Source organism: Zosterops lateralis (genome assembly GCF_965231275.1).
Source record: "Zosterops lateralis genome assembly, chromosome: 6".
Taxonomy (NCBI): Eukaryota; Metazoa; Chordata; class Aves; order Passeriformes; family Zosteropidae; genus Zosterops; species Zosterops lateralis.
The window spans coordinates 26,394,654-26,411,320 of NC_139761.1; the positions used below are offsets into that span (position 1 = coordinate 26,394,654).

The 16,667-nt window shown below is 39.2% G+C and overlaps 1 protein-coding gene across 1 annotated transcript in view; it reads right to left on the bottom strand.

Annotated features, from left to right (window-relative positions):
* The window catches only part of AKAP6 (A-kinase anchoring protein 6), a 254,431-nt gene that overhangs the window by 142,972 nt on the left and 94,792 nt on the right, over nt 1-16,667 (bottom strand). The window contains exon 5 of the mRNA XM_083862864.1: nt 10,631-10,753. Within this exon, the coding sequence (XP_083718990.1) occupies nt 10,631-10,753 (123 nt within the window). The remainder of the gene's footprint in view (nt 1-10,630; nt 10,754-16,667) is intronic.

Genomic DNA, 16,667 nt, shown 5'->3' on the forward strand with positions numbered 1-16,667 from the left:
GGGTAAGGGCTTCCTTCGGGTGGACCCCCGGTCCCCCCCTGTCCCGTCCCTCCTAGGGTTCCCTGAGGCTTCCCAAGCCTCTGTGGTGGGTATCCTTCCCTCCCTTAGAGGAAATATACTCACCAAGCCCTCGGGACACTGGAGACGTTGCTGGGGCAACCACGAGCCTGAAGGGACTCCTCTGGGCAGGAGCTGTTCCCTTCTTCCACCAGGGGTGCTTTTTTAGCAACCCCAGTGGCTCCGTGAAATGCTGAAGACCTCGGGACACGACAAGGCGACGTCCTCTCAGAAGGTCTCTGGGTCACAGGGTCCGAGTCTTCCTCAGGCCTCCGTGTCAGCTCCCACGGCACAGCGGGTCAAAAGGCGTCTGCAGGCCCCACAGTTGGCGCGCCAATCTGTTGCTTCGCGTATCTGTCTCTCAGGTCAGCTCAGCGTCCGGCTGGACCACCCTGCTAGCTCTGATACACCCAACAGTACCTTCGCGTGGGTTTTTGGCTCCGCAGTCCTTTGCCTTAGCTGTCTCGGCCGTGGTTAGAAAGAGGGGACACTCCAGGCTCAGGGAGAAAAGGTTTTATTCGGGTAACTCAGGGAGCAGCCCCTGGTTCCAGGCCTGTGCCTCTGGGGAGTGACCCTGGGCCTCGGTTACAGGGGGTTTTTGTTCCCCCAAATCTCAGGGGTGGACACCAGTTACAGAGACCAATCACACAAAACCAGGTGGGTAAGGTCAAAATGCAATACACAACATTAACAAATCAGGTGGATTTGGGATGTGGCCCTGGGAGGCTCACCAATCCCTGTCAGACACCTCTCCTGAAGGTCTGGGGTCTGGGGGGTGGTGGACATGTGGGGGAGAAGTACAATGGGATGGGGGAAAACACAATAGGACGATCGAAACCCAGGCCAGAGGATTAGAGTTGTCTTGGCAACTCTTATCGCCCTCTGATAAGCACATTCCAAGACAGTAGCTTTACCTGGCTAGGGTTAAAGTCCAATTTACATCAAACCTACAACTAAGAAACTTATGATACTATTCCAGCACCCCCACACCTTCATTTTCTCAGTTCAGCATATTATCAGAATGTGTGGTGCACTGGACAGTGCCTATTATTTAAGTTAAGAATTTGAGTTAATAATTTAAGTTATTAATTTGAGTTAATAACCTAATAAGCCATGTAAAAACCAAGTGGTAATTTCAGGTTCCTGAATACTACCCACCAATGGCATTCAATAAATCAAAAAAATAACTACTATGTAAGTTGTCCTTATATTAACGTGGAAATAGTCATACATTTACCTTCTAGTAAAGCCTAACTTTTTTTAGTTAAGCTTACTTAATATTAAATAAGCACTACTAGGATATGTTTTCCTGGGAACAAAATAATACATGTGAAATGGTTGTGGTCAATACCTCCTTTGTTTAAGTTTTTCATAAAATCTAGGTGTTTACAAAGAATTTTTATTGTCTTCTTTTCTTTTAAACTGTATTTTCATCTGACTGACCCTCCAACTGCTAAACAGAACACAAGCACTGTGGAAATGCTTTATGCAGCTCCATAGCAAAGGCTGAGTCTTACAATAGCTTTGCTTTTTAAGAAGAGCATGATGAATCCTCCTCTGAAGCAGCAGCACCCACTATGTGCTTTTTCTTCTCTTTCTAAAACAAAGAACATGCCCTCCCCATAACAATTATGACCAAGGGGCCAATTATCACCAAATGCTAAGCAAACCTTTATTTCCTAACACAACACAACCATCTTTTGCCTTAGATGAACTACACATTTTCTTCTGTAACCAGTGGAAACTGTTAGAAATTATTTAAGAGTGAATAGTTAGTGGAAAGCAGATTTGGTCTTCTATCCTCTGCAACAATGAGAAGACTTTAAAAGACAATTTTTTTTTTAGTTTCTCTGGGGACAATTCCTTCCACTGGCCTCTGTAGGCAGATAAAAACCAGCAAAATAACTATATCACTTTTTATGTTGGTTGACAATACCAGATTATAATCAAATATGCCTTTAAAATTGACATAAATGTGGGAACCTCACTACTGAAATCCCATAATTGTCATGTCATACAGACATTGTGCTACTGTAGATGTAGTCAGATGTAAGATGGTTTGACTGCTCAGATAATTTCTCTCTGTAAGTTTATCATTCATCTAAACATAATATTAACTGAATATTCTGGGATCAAAATGCTTAGTAATGAGCTAACTATAGCAACCCTGGAAATGATTTTACCTTCTGATGACTCAGATGCATTCTCCATCTTTCACTTGATCTGAATGTACTTTTTGTCTGGGAGGAATCAACCTCATTTATGAGGAGACAAACTTCTGGGAGTTTGAGTGAAGAGCAAGCAAAATTTGTTTAAAAGTGGAAATGGTGGAACAAATAAGAAATAAGTAAGCCTGACTAAGTCTTGATTGAGGGAAAGGTCCTGTCTAGTTTTGTCTGGTTTATACTTCATTAATCTGAACACCAAGCAGAAAGAAGACTTTCTACAGTAATTTCTACCCTAAAATTCCTTCTTAGCAAAATATAGCTAATAAATTAAGGTCCCAGATTATTAGCCCAATTCATTTGTAGAATGAAGAAAGTGAAAAAAGTAAGTATTGTAGGAAATGCAAATAAAAATATTTACCAATCAAAAACCTCCATTCATTTGCTCATTTTTCTATATTTCTTCTGAATGCTTTGGCATTGCAAACATCAAAACACAGCCAGCAATTGTGTTACTTTGAGTACATAAAATGTGAAGGATATTATGCCTCTGAGTAACATGGCACAGAACCATGGGAGTGGTCAATAGCTCTTAACAGGTAAGTAAAAGCAAATTTAAACATCGCTGAAAGTGTGCATGTTTGTCCTTTGAGATGTTGATATTATATTTTTTAATGATTTACAACCTCCAAATTTCATAAAAACAAATTTCATTTCATTTCCAAAAACAAATTACTGACTACACCTATACTGATAATACTAGCATAACAATACTAAAATTTCAGGTAATAGCAGGTGTTTGAATAGACAAAAAAAATACAATTGACAGAGTTCCTACATAAGCATAATGCAGTTTATTTATAAAATAAACATTAATTTCAAACAATTTTAAAGGTGTTTCAAAAGTTATTACAATGATAAATTTGTGTAAAGGTTGGCCAGGTTGGCAACCATGGCCAGGTTGTCATATATAAAGCTACAAACCTTCTAAGTCACAACTTACGTGAAATACTTTTCACTGAAATTTTCTTATCAGGTTAGTGCCGAGCATTTTATAATGATGATTTGATTTCATTCTATTACTATAGTCACTGAATCCCTCGTATGCAAATAATGTCTTCCGCAGGCCAAACACACAACAGACCCAGTGGAATCCCTTTCACCACTCAGACTTACAGTATCTCCATTTTGGGATACCTCAGGATCTAAAAGTTTTACAGCTTAGGGTAGTGAGAATTGAAAGGGAGTTGAACATTTGCAACACTGCCAAATCAAGTTACCCTGCCTTGCTCAGCTTTACCAACAAGTGGAAATTAATTTAAAAATTTCCCAGAGTCTGAATTCTAACTTTTTAAACCTCAAACATCATGCATTAAAAAAACCCAAAACAACAGAGCAATACATTTGTTCCTGAGAGACAGATCATACACTATACTTCATACATGTACAATACAAGACTTCAAAATCCTCACAAGTGAGAGAGTTCAGATTTTGAACATTACAATTTCCCTTTTTCTTCAGTAGAAGAAGCAAAGTTATTTTAGGATGACATCCTATATATGGTCTGCCTCTGGTTTAATGTCTCCTCTGTCCAGAGATGACTGTGACTCTCAGAACTAGAAAAGCTAGGGCAGTTCTCCATGAAGCTATGTTACAGGCAGGCCCAGCAGAGCTACATTTTATTATGGGGCCCTGTCCTCTTCCTATGCAAAAATATGTAAATCTGAGGGAGTAGCAAAGACTGTCCTGGAAAGGTTTGAACCAACCAAAAATCAAAGTAAATGCCTTTTTTTTTTTTTTTTTTTTTTTTTTTTTATCTGCACAAAGTACCTACACAAGCGTAGGTATCTACAAATTTGAAAGGCAGGAGAGAAAAGAAATAGTACTCTTAAAAGTTCTAAATCTCTAGGAAAATTACAAAGAAACTATTTCTTATGCTACAAGCTTGCACAAAAAAAAAACGTCTGCAGTGGGACTGTGTACAGGAAGACAGTAAATGGATGTACCTTTCCTTCATTAAAAACAGATATAGTAATAACAGATAGATAATAGATCTACTTCTGTGCTACCAGGACATAACCATGACCCACTCCTTCTCCTTAGAAAGAAAAGATTTGGTTTAGGTTTTCTTCATTGCATGATCTTATGGGAAACATCTCTAGATCAAGTGTGGTATTTTTGTATTGGTCAGAACAGCAGTGCTGTTATTAGAAAGGTAATATACCTGGATTTTCTTGCATACATGCTTTTACTCTTCCATAGTACCCAAAAATGTTCTTCAAATTTGAAAAACAGTCCAAACAGTTTAGAAACCTCTATTTTTCCCACAGCCAGCAACTTACATTCTCTGGATTCAGACTATAATACAGGTAGACTGAAATGTAATAAAATGAGAGCAACATTTCCTACACTTTAACGCAAGAAGCAGAAAAGTTTACATGGAGGTTATTTGGTTTACAAATTTTAAAATCTGAATAATAGTCCAAACTGACAATATACATGTATTCTGTTTGTTTAAGTTTGCTGCCTTACTTCCTATTAAATCGTTTTATTTGCCTGTGAAATCTGCTGAGTTTAGACTACATCTCTGATTAGTATGTTCTGCAGATTACTTCCTATGGAAAAGGACATATCTTCAAGAATCCATGCATACCCAAAATAAAAAACACCATAAATTTTAGAAATTCAAACAAACAATAGGCTAAAAAAATTCAAATCAAAATTGTTAGGGAAACAAAATATTAGGCCAGTCATGGTGCTCACTCTCTTGCACCATTGTCCTGCAGAAAGCATTCTATATTTTGAGGAAATTACCTCATATAGCTGCCATGCACATTGGAAATTCCCATATAGCAAAAGTACAATATATAACTTAGTCATTTCAGAGGCTCTAATACCCTTAATAAAATTACCATTACCACTGCTACTACAAAGACAGTCAGTAGATTAGCCTAAGGCATGTGTATTTAACCTTATTTTGAATAAGAATAGATATTTAATACTTCTCTAAACTGACATTTTTCATAAAATGAGATTTTCCAGGGAGATGAGAACAATCTTTTCTCAGACATAGCAGTCTTGTTACAGACAGACAATCAGGTATCATGAAATATCACTGAGGCATCATTACTTCACCAACACAATTTCTTAAATGTGAAAATACAATCTATTTTCTGTATGAAGGCATTTGTTTACGGCTCAGAAAGTGCTGAGCCATGATGTGGCCAGAAACATTTATAACAGAGACAGAAAAACTCTTATTTCACTTCTCTTTGGATAATAAAACTCAAGCCTCCTGTATCTTAAAAAGAATTTAGTTCTGAATGGAGATGACATCTAAACTTTATTTACAGAAGGAAAGGAAATGCTAGTGAATCAACTAGTATAATTTGTTTTGAAACACTAATGATGCTTGCTGTATGGTATTTTTAAGATTCTAACAAATTAAGTAAATATGGTGACTGAGGAGGTCAATGTAATGAACTGCTTCTGGGCTAAAAAGGATTTTAATGTGGCACAAACCTTGTGACTAAATTGGAGTAAATAAATATTACTGACAGGGATCTGAAAAGAAAACTAAGAAATTACTATTCATGGAAATTATCAGCATATCCAAACTACATTTTGTACTGCAATAAATACATGCAATCCTCACCACTTGTGGTTTTTACAGTACAGTATTTGCTATTCTAGTTTCAGCTAAACAGAACATATATTTTTGCCTGAAAAACCTAAGAATCAAGGACAGTCTTACTGGACAAAAATGGACAAAAATGCTTTACTGCTAATTCCAAATTTCTAAGACTTTACCTTAATTAGTTTTATTTCTATGGAAAAAATATTGTTTGCCAACATCTACTAATAATGCAAGATGTATTAAAAAAGCTATCCCTAAATAGATGTAAAATATTATATTTTTCATTTGCAGGATCAGTTTTATAATTCTTGTGTTCCCTAGCCCTAAGACTCTAGACACAGAAATGGCTTAGTACAATGACCTAAGAGCACACATTGCAGTGCAAGAGTAGGAGTCGTGCAGCAACAAGAAAACAAACTACCGTGTTAACAACATTAAAAAAAGATAAGACTACAGAATTAAAAGTTCCAGGCCTCAGCAAATACATATAGTACCTCTTGTCTAAACCTTTTCCTCAGTTCTTCACAGCAGCTGGCTTACTTCTTCACCGTGCTAAAACAACGTGTCTTACCAGGCCATGGATATAGTTAAATGTCTTTTTTAGCAAACTAAAATGGTCAAGAGATATATGGTGAATTCTTATTTGTCAAGCTGGTTAGAAACTCTGCTTGGTTTCACAAGCACAGCAGTACCACCTAGACAGATGCTTTTAGCTCATAAGCTGCCTTCAGGATACTGTTTTTGATGAAAACTGATTTGCATACCACCAAGTCTATGCTTAGAGTCTGCTAGTAGCTGATTTTGATCAGGGTGGCAATGGGCAAGAATCAGCATAACAGAAAAGGAGAGATACAAAAGATAAAGTGAATCAGAAACCATTTTTAGTAAGGTAAATGAAGCTATCTTTTCTTTGGGAACTGATTTTAACCTAATTGTTCAAAAAATTCAAAAGCTGCTTCATTTTTTCTCTAGTAGGGCTGACTGGAACCTTTGTGGAAGAGTAGATTTCTGCTGAAAAACACGCCTGTTTTATGAAAACTTATTAGTGTTTTCGACATCTGCTGGCTTGGGTGGCTGCCTGCAGAGTGCCAGATGTTCAAGGGGTGGCTGCTCCATGTCAGCTCTTCCATATGAATGGGAAGCACACAGCTCCCAAATCAGTTTAACCAACATTACTGAGTTGTGAAGACCTGTAAAATTGAAAGAATAATTTCAGTCTCTATTCCAGGGATCTCTGAGAGCATTTTTATTTATAGATTTGTGCTTTGGTGTTATCTAAAATGAAGCATATAAAAACTTTTGTTCTGCAGAACATCAGGGAGCCGGGTTTTAAAATTTTCAAGAAAACCGTTTTCTAAGCTGAAGATTGTCTATTACAGCACACATTCATTCAAGATGTAGACTACCTTTCTAGAAAAGGTAGAAAATTTTTTTTGTAGAAAACATTCATACTCTTTAGCAACATGGTTTCTCATCATGGCAAAATCAATGGAGTTTAAGTTGTAACAGTGATTTAAGAACAAAACTCCAATAGGTCTTACAGTCAATAATTATAATTGTGGTAGCAGGTCCACATGCACATACAGTGCATTTAGTTAGGAATTCCCTTGGTGACCCAGGAACTCCACAGCTAGACTCTGTGCAGATGAGATAATTGGGAAAAACAGACCAAACTGAGGAGAGGCTGCCTTCCATCTTAACCATAGTGTGCTTCACTGTTTCAGGAGCTGTCCAGGTGGGACCTTCAGACACTTAAAGAGACGCCTCTGCAGGCAGCTCTTGGTGAGCCAAGAGCAATAGACAAACACTATTCGTGTACTTCGAAGTGTTGATTAACATCCTTGTGGACAGTGTGGCCAGGCCAGCTATAAGAATTAACAAGAACAATTGTTTGGGGAATTGTACCAATTTAAGCTGATATCATGATACTTGTAATAGAGACTTGCATTGCCATCCTGTTCAAGAAATCTGAATCCTCACGTGAGCATTTCTTTATGCAACGATTTTCATAAGTAGGTTTCCTGTGATGCCTTGTTTTTTTAAAACACACTCTATTTATGTGTCTGTGCCACACCATTTCTTGAAATGTCAAAGATGAAGAAAAGCAAGGCTGAGTGGGGAGAGATTTTAAAATTCAAACCGTTATCAACAGTTTACATGGAATCCTAAAGTGACAGTCTACAATTTTACATACTGAAAAATTTGGAAGATATTCACAACCTTCTCCTTGTCACATCTGCAGAATTTTTCCCAACCAATGACAAAGGGAACAAGTGCACTTCTGTGTTTTCTTTCTCCTGTTATTTTCTTTTCTTAAATTTTGACAGAAGAGATTTCATTCATAAATGCAAAATATTCTCCCTTTGTGGCACTAATTTTGTCATCACAACAAATGTATTTCAAAGAAAACAGCATCACAGCTCACGGAGTTGATAACTCATGCCAAAGGCTAAGTTCTACTAATAAAAATACTTATCTACATCAATTTTTCACTCATTCTATGATGAGAAAACCTCCACTAGTGAGGAAACAGTTATGAGATATGCTGGTGTAGATGCACTACATAGGAAATAACCAACACATTTTCTTTGTCTTCCCAGCTAGTTTTCTACCAATGACTGTATTAAATAAACCCGTAAGTCTGCAACCTAATCTTATAAAGTTCTAAGTTCTTTACTTTAGCGTATTTTAGGTGAGTCTGACATGTATAACCTGACTGGCAAAAGAAGAAAATGAGAAGTTTAAGTCTCTCACACAAACCATGATCATCATGGCCTTACAATGCTCAACTAAGGGAAATTTCAACAGTGAGCTTAACATTAGCTGAAGTTCATATACTTCTGTTTAAACACAGATTAGGATGTCTGACAGATAAAAGCCACTGTAAAGCTGACAATCTAGTTAATACAAATAACTATCTTCCACACTACAAAATGGTCTGTATTTTCTGCTGTGTAGAAACTAGTATGATAACATACATTATCTGAAATCCAAGAAACAAAACTCAGTAATGTTTTTTCAGTTTATTCAGTGGGGTTTTTACTGGATATAGATGCCATAAAATAATTATAATATTATCAAATAGAAACTGAACCATTTTTTAGATATTTTACTTCTGCAGTGAAGTAAAAAAATCCCCAACTTGTTTCATAACATAATGGTCCTGAAGCATATGAGGATTTTCTTACCCCAGATAAACAGAGATTAGCTGAGAGCCTAACTACTGACAGGGGAAAGTGAGGTTGTACAGGCGCCCACATACTCATTCATCCACACTACCTCTTGAAATGATGGAGTTGCCTCTGAGCTATTATTCCACGTTCCAGTCTGATATAGATGGGTTTGGCCTCACCTCCCCAAGAACCACATGGCAAAGTTGGAAGTAATTTGCCTGCATATGAGCTACTGTGCTTCTCCCCATTGAAGAAAGGGAAAAATAAACTGCTGTGAGAGTTACAGGTTTATTGCCCTGTTACCTGGAATATGTTTCTTTTTATCCAGTTAAGAGTGAAAATTGCGATTCTATTCATAAAAGCTTCTCATCAAAAGTTTCATGCTGCAGAATACAACAAAAACAATTCAAAGTGACCAATGCCTTTTCTGAGGTCTGATTTTGCAATGTGCTCTGTGCCTTCAGAGCACCTGTAAACTCAATGGTAATCATAGGACTGAGTGTGTGCATAAGGCAAGGCAAAAATCTGAACTCTGCAACAAAACACAAAATTTGCAACATAAGGAAAAATGAAGTGTCTTCATACTGCTTTTGACAGAATACCACAATGAGCACTTAATCCAGTGAATGCCCAACAGCACTACTACAACAGAAATGTTTAAAAGCAAAAGACACAAGAGCTTTCTGTATAGCTGAAATCCCAAAGCAGTTTTCAGTTTGGTTTTAACCGTATATGTAGTTGATGTACATGTAATTAATTTAATAATGGTCACTCCAGTATTACAATAGGGATTCAGATGACATTTTTTCCTGTAATGCATCACATGACTTCCTGGGACTGCCAAATCATTTTCTACCATAAGATGATCAGAGATTGGAAGTGAGGCTGAGCTTTGGGAGTTGATAATCTGGTGTGGGCTCAGCTAATGTATTGTTTCATATAGCTGGGGTGTCTAGGTCACAGACTCGGAGTAGTGCTATCACCATATTTTCTTTCATTTCATACCAGTAAGAACCTAAGACTTTGGCAGAAAGAGAGGAAATTTCTTTGTTTAATTTTCTGTCCTTTTTTTTTTTTCTTTTACCAGTTAGAGTAGTTTACCAATTAAGATCCTACCCATTGAACAGCACACATTGAGCTCTATTGTCTACCTACATATAAAATCTGTATTAATTAAATGACAGAAATGCACATCAAGAAAAATAATTTAAGTAACTATTTCAAATATTTTGTTTAAATGACACTGTGGTAGGCTAAAACTGTGGGAGAGAGAATAAGAGTTCCTCACTAATAACACTTTCATTAATGTTACAATGTAGTAAAAATCCTAGAATGATCAGCAGAAAAAAATATACTTTCTCCTCTTGCTATTGTCTTTTCTTTCAGTTTGGAGATAAATTGTGAATTGTAATGCAATTTGCCTTTTAATTTAATTTTTACAAAGTTAAATAATTTGTTATATTTTCATTAAAACAAACTGCAATGCTGCATATCTTACACTGAAATATAGATTCACGCTAGTAATTAAAAAATAATAATAAAATAAAAAGCACAGCAGAACAATTACTGGTAGCAATCATAATATAATCTTGTCCTACCAAGTGTGTCTCCAGGTACAGTTTAAGGCTGTCTGTCTCTGCTTTAGGAGGAGTCCAGTTCTCTGTTGTTTCCATGGCTTCATTTAACCAGTGAATGAATTCATCCAGCTTGCTTACAAACCCCTTACCATGTAAGAAAAAAGAAAGAACACGTAAAGCACATTTGTTAGTAAAATAGCAATTTAAAAAATGTATGCTCAATTTTACTATTTTTTTTTTATCCAAAAGAGTACTTTACTTCTTACAACCTAAAACAAACAAACAAAACAATTAGAGAGTGGTCTTCTGGTAACTGAGTAGCAGAACAGTGTTTCTGGGAATAATCCAATGTGATATTTTGGGACAAGACAATGTGGGATCCATATAACTGTGATGAAATAGAGAAAACAGCAAAGTTTTAGAGAATATGAGGGAGATATATAAAAAGCTTCATAGAAATCATAATAAAAATTGAGCTTAAGACCTTGCACTGGGCAGACTGGGTGTACTATGAACACTGAATGTTGACAAAAGGACTGAACAAAGCTGCATTAACAAGGTATATGTAGCAGACTGAGGGAAGAAATTGCTTGTCAGAACTTAGGTGTTTTGATTCCTGTTTTGGTTCATAGCATGAGACTCAGAGAGAGGAAATCAAACAGTAGATGAGGCAGAATATATAGCATTTAATATAAATATTGCTGATTGCATATGAGCCACACAGATGGTGCTCCGGAGAAGACAGGAGCTCCTGCTTCTCAGGAGCACCATTTATTTCAAGATTAGTACCAATTATATTGTCTGATTAAAAATAGTGCCCCTGAATTTACATGATTAGATGATTCTATAGGCACATACTGAGTACAGATAATTTTACCAATGTCTTATCCACCACAAAGCAAGAGAGTAAATGGAATAAACTGACCGTGATGTTTATAAGCACCCTGAAAATTAACTCTGAAGAGGAATGTGCATCTATTACAAGCCTTGTAAGACTAGATTAAGTTAGGTCTAATACTGGTTATATTATTAATCATTAGCTATGAATTTCCAGTATAGTGAGAATTTTAATTTCCGGCTGGGTAACAACTCAGTATACACATCCAGTACCTCAGTCTCACCACTCTATTTGTTAAATGATTTCTACTAAATAGTCCATTCATATAGCTAAAAGCAAACAAAGCATAGAACTTTTAAACATTCCTGAGTGTCTCAGGAGCCTAAATCCTCTTTTCCAAAGTTGCCCATGAAACTGCAATTCTAAACAAGACAGAAAAAGGAATCTGAGCAGTAGGTACACAGCTGTGTTATTTAAAGCACAATGGTAACAACCCAGACCAAGCAGATCCACACTTGTCTAAAAATTAAAGGTAGAAGAGTCATTTTGGTCCAGCACTGCCAAGAATCAGGGTCCAGCAACCAACTCTTGGCTCCCAGTTGAAGCAGCAGTGCTTCTAAACCAAAGCTAGGGTCTGGCAGGAAGCTGCAGTGCATACTGCAGGCATGTCAGCACCCACTTCAGCACTGTGAGGACTTCATTTTTATGTCAGCACCCACAAGACCTCAGGATATGGAGACTATTGATATCTCTATTCATGGAATCCACCGTATATCAAACCATTATAAGGAAGAAAACTGGTATTGTGCAGATTTCATTGTAGGCTGTTTTCCAGGATATTCCAGAAAGTGGGAAGAAAGACAGGGGAAGCAACCCAGTGGCTATGGTGACTGAGGCAACATGCCTACTCTGGGGCAAGTAATGAAGGCAACTACATCTGCTGCCTCCCAACATACCACAGGGGCTATGTTCCCCCCATGTCAATTTACTGACAGGGGCAAGATGTTCTCCTTGCTCCATTGCTTACTTTCTGCCAGCTCACAGTGAAGCATAAGAGATGCCAGACTGGCAGAGGAATTGGGAGACGTGAGCTGAGGAGGAGAAGAGCAGGAGGAGTAAAGTCCTTCTTGTCCCTCCAATAAATCTCTCCGTGCGTTTTAGCAACATGCTGTCCTTGAGAGACAAGGTGATATGGTAAGCAAAAGGAAAAAGAAAAAAAAAAAAAAAAAAAAAAAAAAAAAAAGAAAGAAAAAAGGCTCTCTCTTGTACATGCATCGTGTATTTTACAGAGACAGACACGTGTAACATCTGCCTGCAATACTCAATGTCTGTATGCCTTCAAAAGGGTGCTTGGAAATACTGAAGGCTTGCAGCAGTATAAAAAGCAACTATTAGCCACAGAGTTCCTTCTGCCCTCTCATAAAACCTGCCTGTGTTGTAATGTCTGCCACTTCACGATAGTGCTCAGACACTCGTGTGTCCCCTCTCTGCCCGGGTCAGGTGAGCTGCGAGACCCAGTGCAGAGCGGGGAATGCCCGGGGGCGCGTCTGGAGGTCTGGACAAAAAAAACATAGAGACTCTCCTACAGAATCACGATGAGAGACGTTATCTGAGAAAATAATAGAATGGAAAAAAGAAAAAGAAAAAGAAAAAAAAAAAAGAAAAAGAGAAAAAAAAAAAAAGAAAAAGAAAAAAGGCTGGAAGCGCCAGTGCCACCTGGCCCGTTGGGACTGCGGTGAGGGACACGGCGCCCGGGGGGAACCCGTGTCAGGGCGAGCAGCGGCCGCGGCCAGCCCCGGCGGGTTCTCTTCTGCCAGGGCTGCACAAATCACAATAATCCTACCATTTTTCAAATGACGGCCATAAAATTTTTATTGAAACCATTGACAAGCGCACATGTGTAGCCGCAGCCGAGCGCGGCGGAGCGCGGGCCGCGGGAAGGGCAGGGCGGGCCGGGCAGCGCGGGCCGCGGGCTGAGGGAGCGCCGCGCCGTGCCCGGGCCCACAGCGCCACCTCCCGGCGGCGGGGCGGCACCGCGGGGACAGCGCGGGGACAGCGCCGCCGCCACACCGGCCCCGGGAGAGCGGGGAAGGGACACCCCTCCGCCCGCACCGGGGCACGAATTACACACGGGCCGGTTTCAGCTGCTAGACAGCGCGCGAAATAGAAAATTATTTGTACCGCAAATTGTACGTGAGATTAAATCTCAGCAATGCAGGTCCCACTTCATTCGCCCCTGAATTAGTGATCAAAACAATGCCCCCGGGGTTTTCTTTTTCACAGCGGTGCCCGGGATTCCATCCTATTTATTTGAACAGCCTGATGCCAGTGGGGAAGGAAGGAGCCGCCTTTATCAGGCAGCCGGCAGCTCCGCGGCTCCCCCTGCCCGACAGGGAGCGGCTCCGGCCGGGAAATGGAATAATCCCGTGCCAGGATCCCTCAGCGGCCCGGGAGGGACGGGCCCAGCCGGAGCTGCCGCTGAGTCCTTGCCACGGCGCAGTTAGTTACCTTGGGGCTCTGGGGCTGAGGGCAGGGCCCGCCGCCTGTAGCCGAGCTCGGGCACCAACGAGCCCGCCCGGCTGGGCTGGGCTGGGCTGGGCCGGGCGGCCAAAGGCACGAACTACCGCCGCCTGCTCCCCCAGGCTCACAGGAGGAGCGGTACCGGTGGGCCGCTAGCCCTGTCACAGCTACAGATCCGGGTCTTTAATCCCCTTAAGGCTCATAACAGTGAAAGCCCAAAATATAACTTGTCCCTGACTGAAGGGCCACTTGGCCCTCTGCAGACTGACCACCACGGCGCCCCTTCTGTGTAATCAAGATGGCCTAGTTAACTGGAGTACAATTAATGACATACATGTTGTCAGGGGCACAAACAGCATTACAACAGTTCCTACCATCTCAGCTGTTTCCCAGGATATACGTTTTAAATAAAAGGTGAAGACAAAAGCAGTTCTGAAAAATAATGCGGATAACATTGTCTTATAATGCAAAAAATCTATTGTGACACTCTCACAAAGATGCTTTTAAAAACAGATTACAAGATAAATTATAGTAAAAAAAAAAAAAAGGATAGGCAATCCTAAATTGGCAATCCTAAATCCCAGTCCAGAAATATTCAGGGGAAGAAATAAATTCGTAGGATGACAAACTTTAACCAATACAGAAGATTTTTTTTTCTCTTCATTTAATAAGATATTCATGAAAATACTTTACATCCCTTTCAAGACACTTCTTCCCTTTTTGCCTTTTTAAATTGTGATTATGTTTTTCTTTCTCTAGATATTTTTTCTTCATAATTTTTAAGATGGAAAAGTTTCAACAGGTAACTTCACTGAAGGTATGCTGATTTTTTCCTATTTAGGGATCTGATCTACACTGCATCGCAATACAATGAAAATACTGTAAAATCTACCCAGCTTGTACTTTGGTAGAAATTAACAGGAAAATAAAATATTATATTTTCCATCAAAACTTATCAGAAGTTGAAAACTCATAGCTGGCTACATCGAATCTAAAACTTACTGTACAATTTCCGAGAGTAGAAGGGAACAGAACAGAAAAAAAGATGCACCAATAATCCAGTCTCTGCCTTTAGACCAGCTGGTTCAGTTTTGCTAATATTATAGTTTTGCACTGTGCTAGCAAGCTAGACATAAAAACTTGAGCTCCTACAGCTTAAAGTTATTCTTAGTCTACACTGCTTAGTAGAGAAACAAATGTTTCTGATTGTTATTGGATGATTTGTAGCTGCTTCTGTAATAGAGTTTGTAGATAATGATAAAGCCATACCCTACATAGGAAATTTTTAAACACTGACCTTTAAAACCTTTAGCTTTCCATTTTGTTTCATGACAATTTTACAGATTCTCCAATGGGGAAGAAGAAAGTCCTGATCACACACCACTGAAAAAAAAATCTAGAGCAAAAATGGCTTCATTTGTAATTTGGCACATACGAAGTTGGGGGGTTTTCATGGTCTATTTTCTCTGGATGGGTAAGAATGAAAAAGACAATTTTAAGTATTGGGGGGAAGCTTAACTCAGTGTTTCTGCTTAATTATCTTATAGAATGAAAATATACTTAATTCAATTGTTCTGCACAATTAAGGAATTAATTAATTAACTGAAGTATTAAATATAAATTTGATGGGATTTGACAAAATATCTTGATACTTCCTTATTAATGACCAGAACACTCAAACTTTTTGAATCACAAGACTGAGAATTGACTTGCTGAGTCATGCAGAGACATGCTCAGAGGCCAAAGGCATGCATGGATATTAGGCTGAGGAAGGATGTGCCTGGAAATGTGCCTCCTACCCTTGTTCTGTTAAACATAAGGGGATACAGATGCCCCACCTGCTGCACAGGGCTGCAGGGCTCTCTATACCCTGTACAGCTGCACAAAGGATCTTGGCTTAGGCAGCCTGGTTTTGTCTGGCATGTGGGATAACAGAGCAGGAGAGCAGCTGCAGTGCTGTGCCACCAGTGCAAGAAACCCTGGAGCATGGGGGTGAGGCTACAGAGGTGGACAGATAAACAAGTCTCACATGCAATTCATTACATTTAATAGGACTGTGTGTGTGTTCTATCCCAAATGTACATCACAAAAGTTGAATACTTTTAATGAATACAGAAATAGGTGGGTTTTGGTAACCAAGCAGTTTCTGCCTGACTCTGACTCTTCCTCCTGTTTGATGGATTCTGTTTAGATATTCCTTCCTAATCAGGATGACTGTTCAGCACCCCTCACTACCTGCACCCCATTCCTGCCTCTTGGCAGTAGTGACCAGGATTTCCTCATTCCCTATATTTCTCCAACTTCCACAGTCCCTCCTATGCTTTCCCACTGAATTTCAGAAGCTCACCCCATCTCTGGCCAAAGACCATACATCCTCTTTTAGGAATCTCCATTAACTTTCCACTTCCTAGTTTGCAGCAACACATCCAGCAATGATGTTAATGCCGTCAAATGAGTTAATCAAATAAGTTTTGGTATTTGCTGGCTGTAGCTGTGCTCCTGGAGTTGGTGGCACAGCCAATGCACATGGTTTAAAAGGACAAAGTAGAGCCCAGGAGAAATATTATGGGCTGCTGGCAAAAGAACAAGGAGTTGAATTAACTATAAAACTTCGGATAACAACTAGAAAGCTAGTGATAACTATGTGAGTTTTTATGAGATTATAGAAAGGCTCCAGCCCCAGATGATATCTTTGCATAT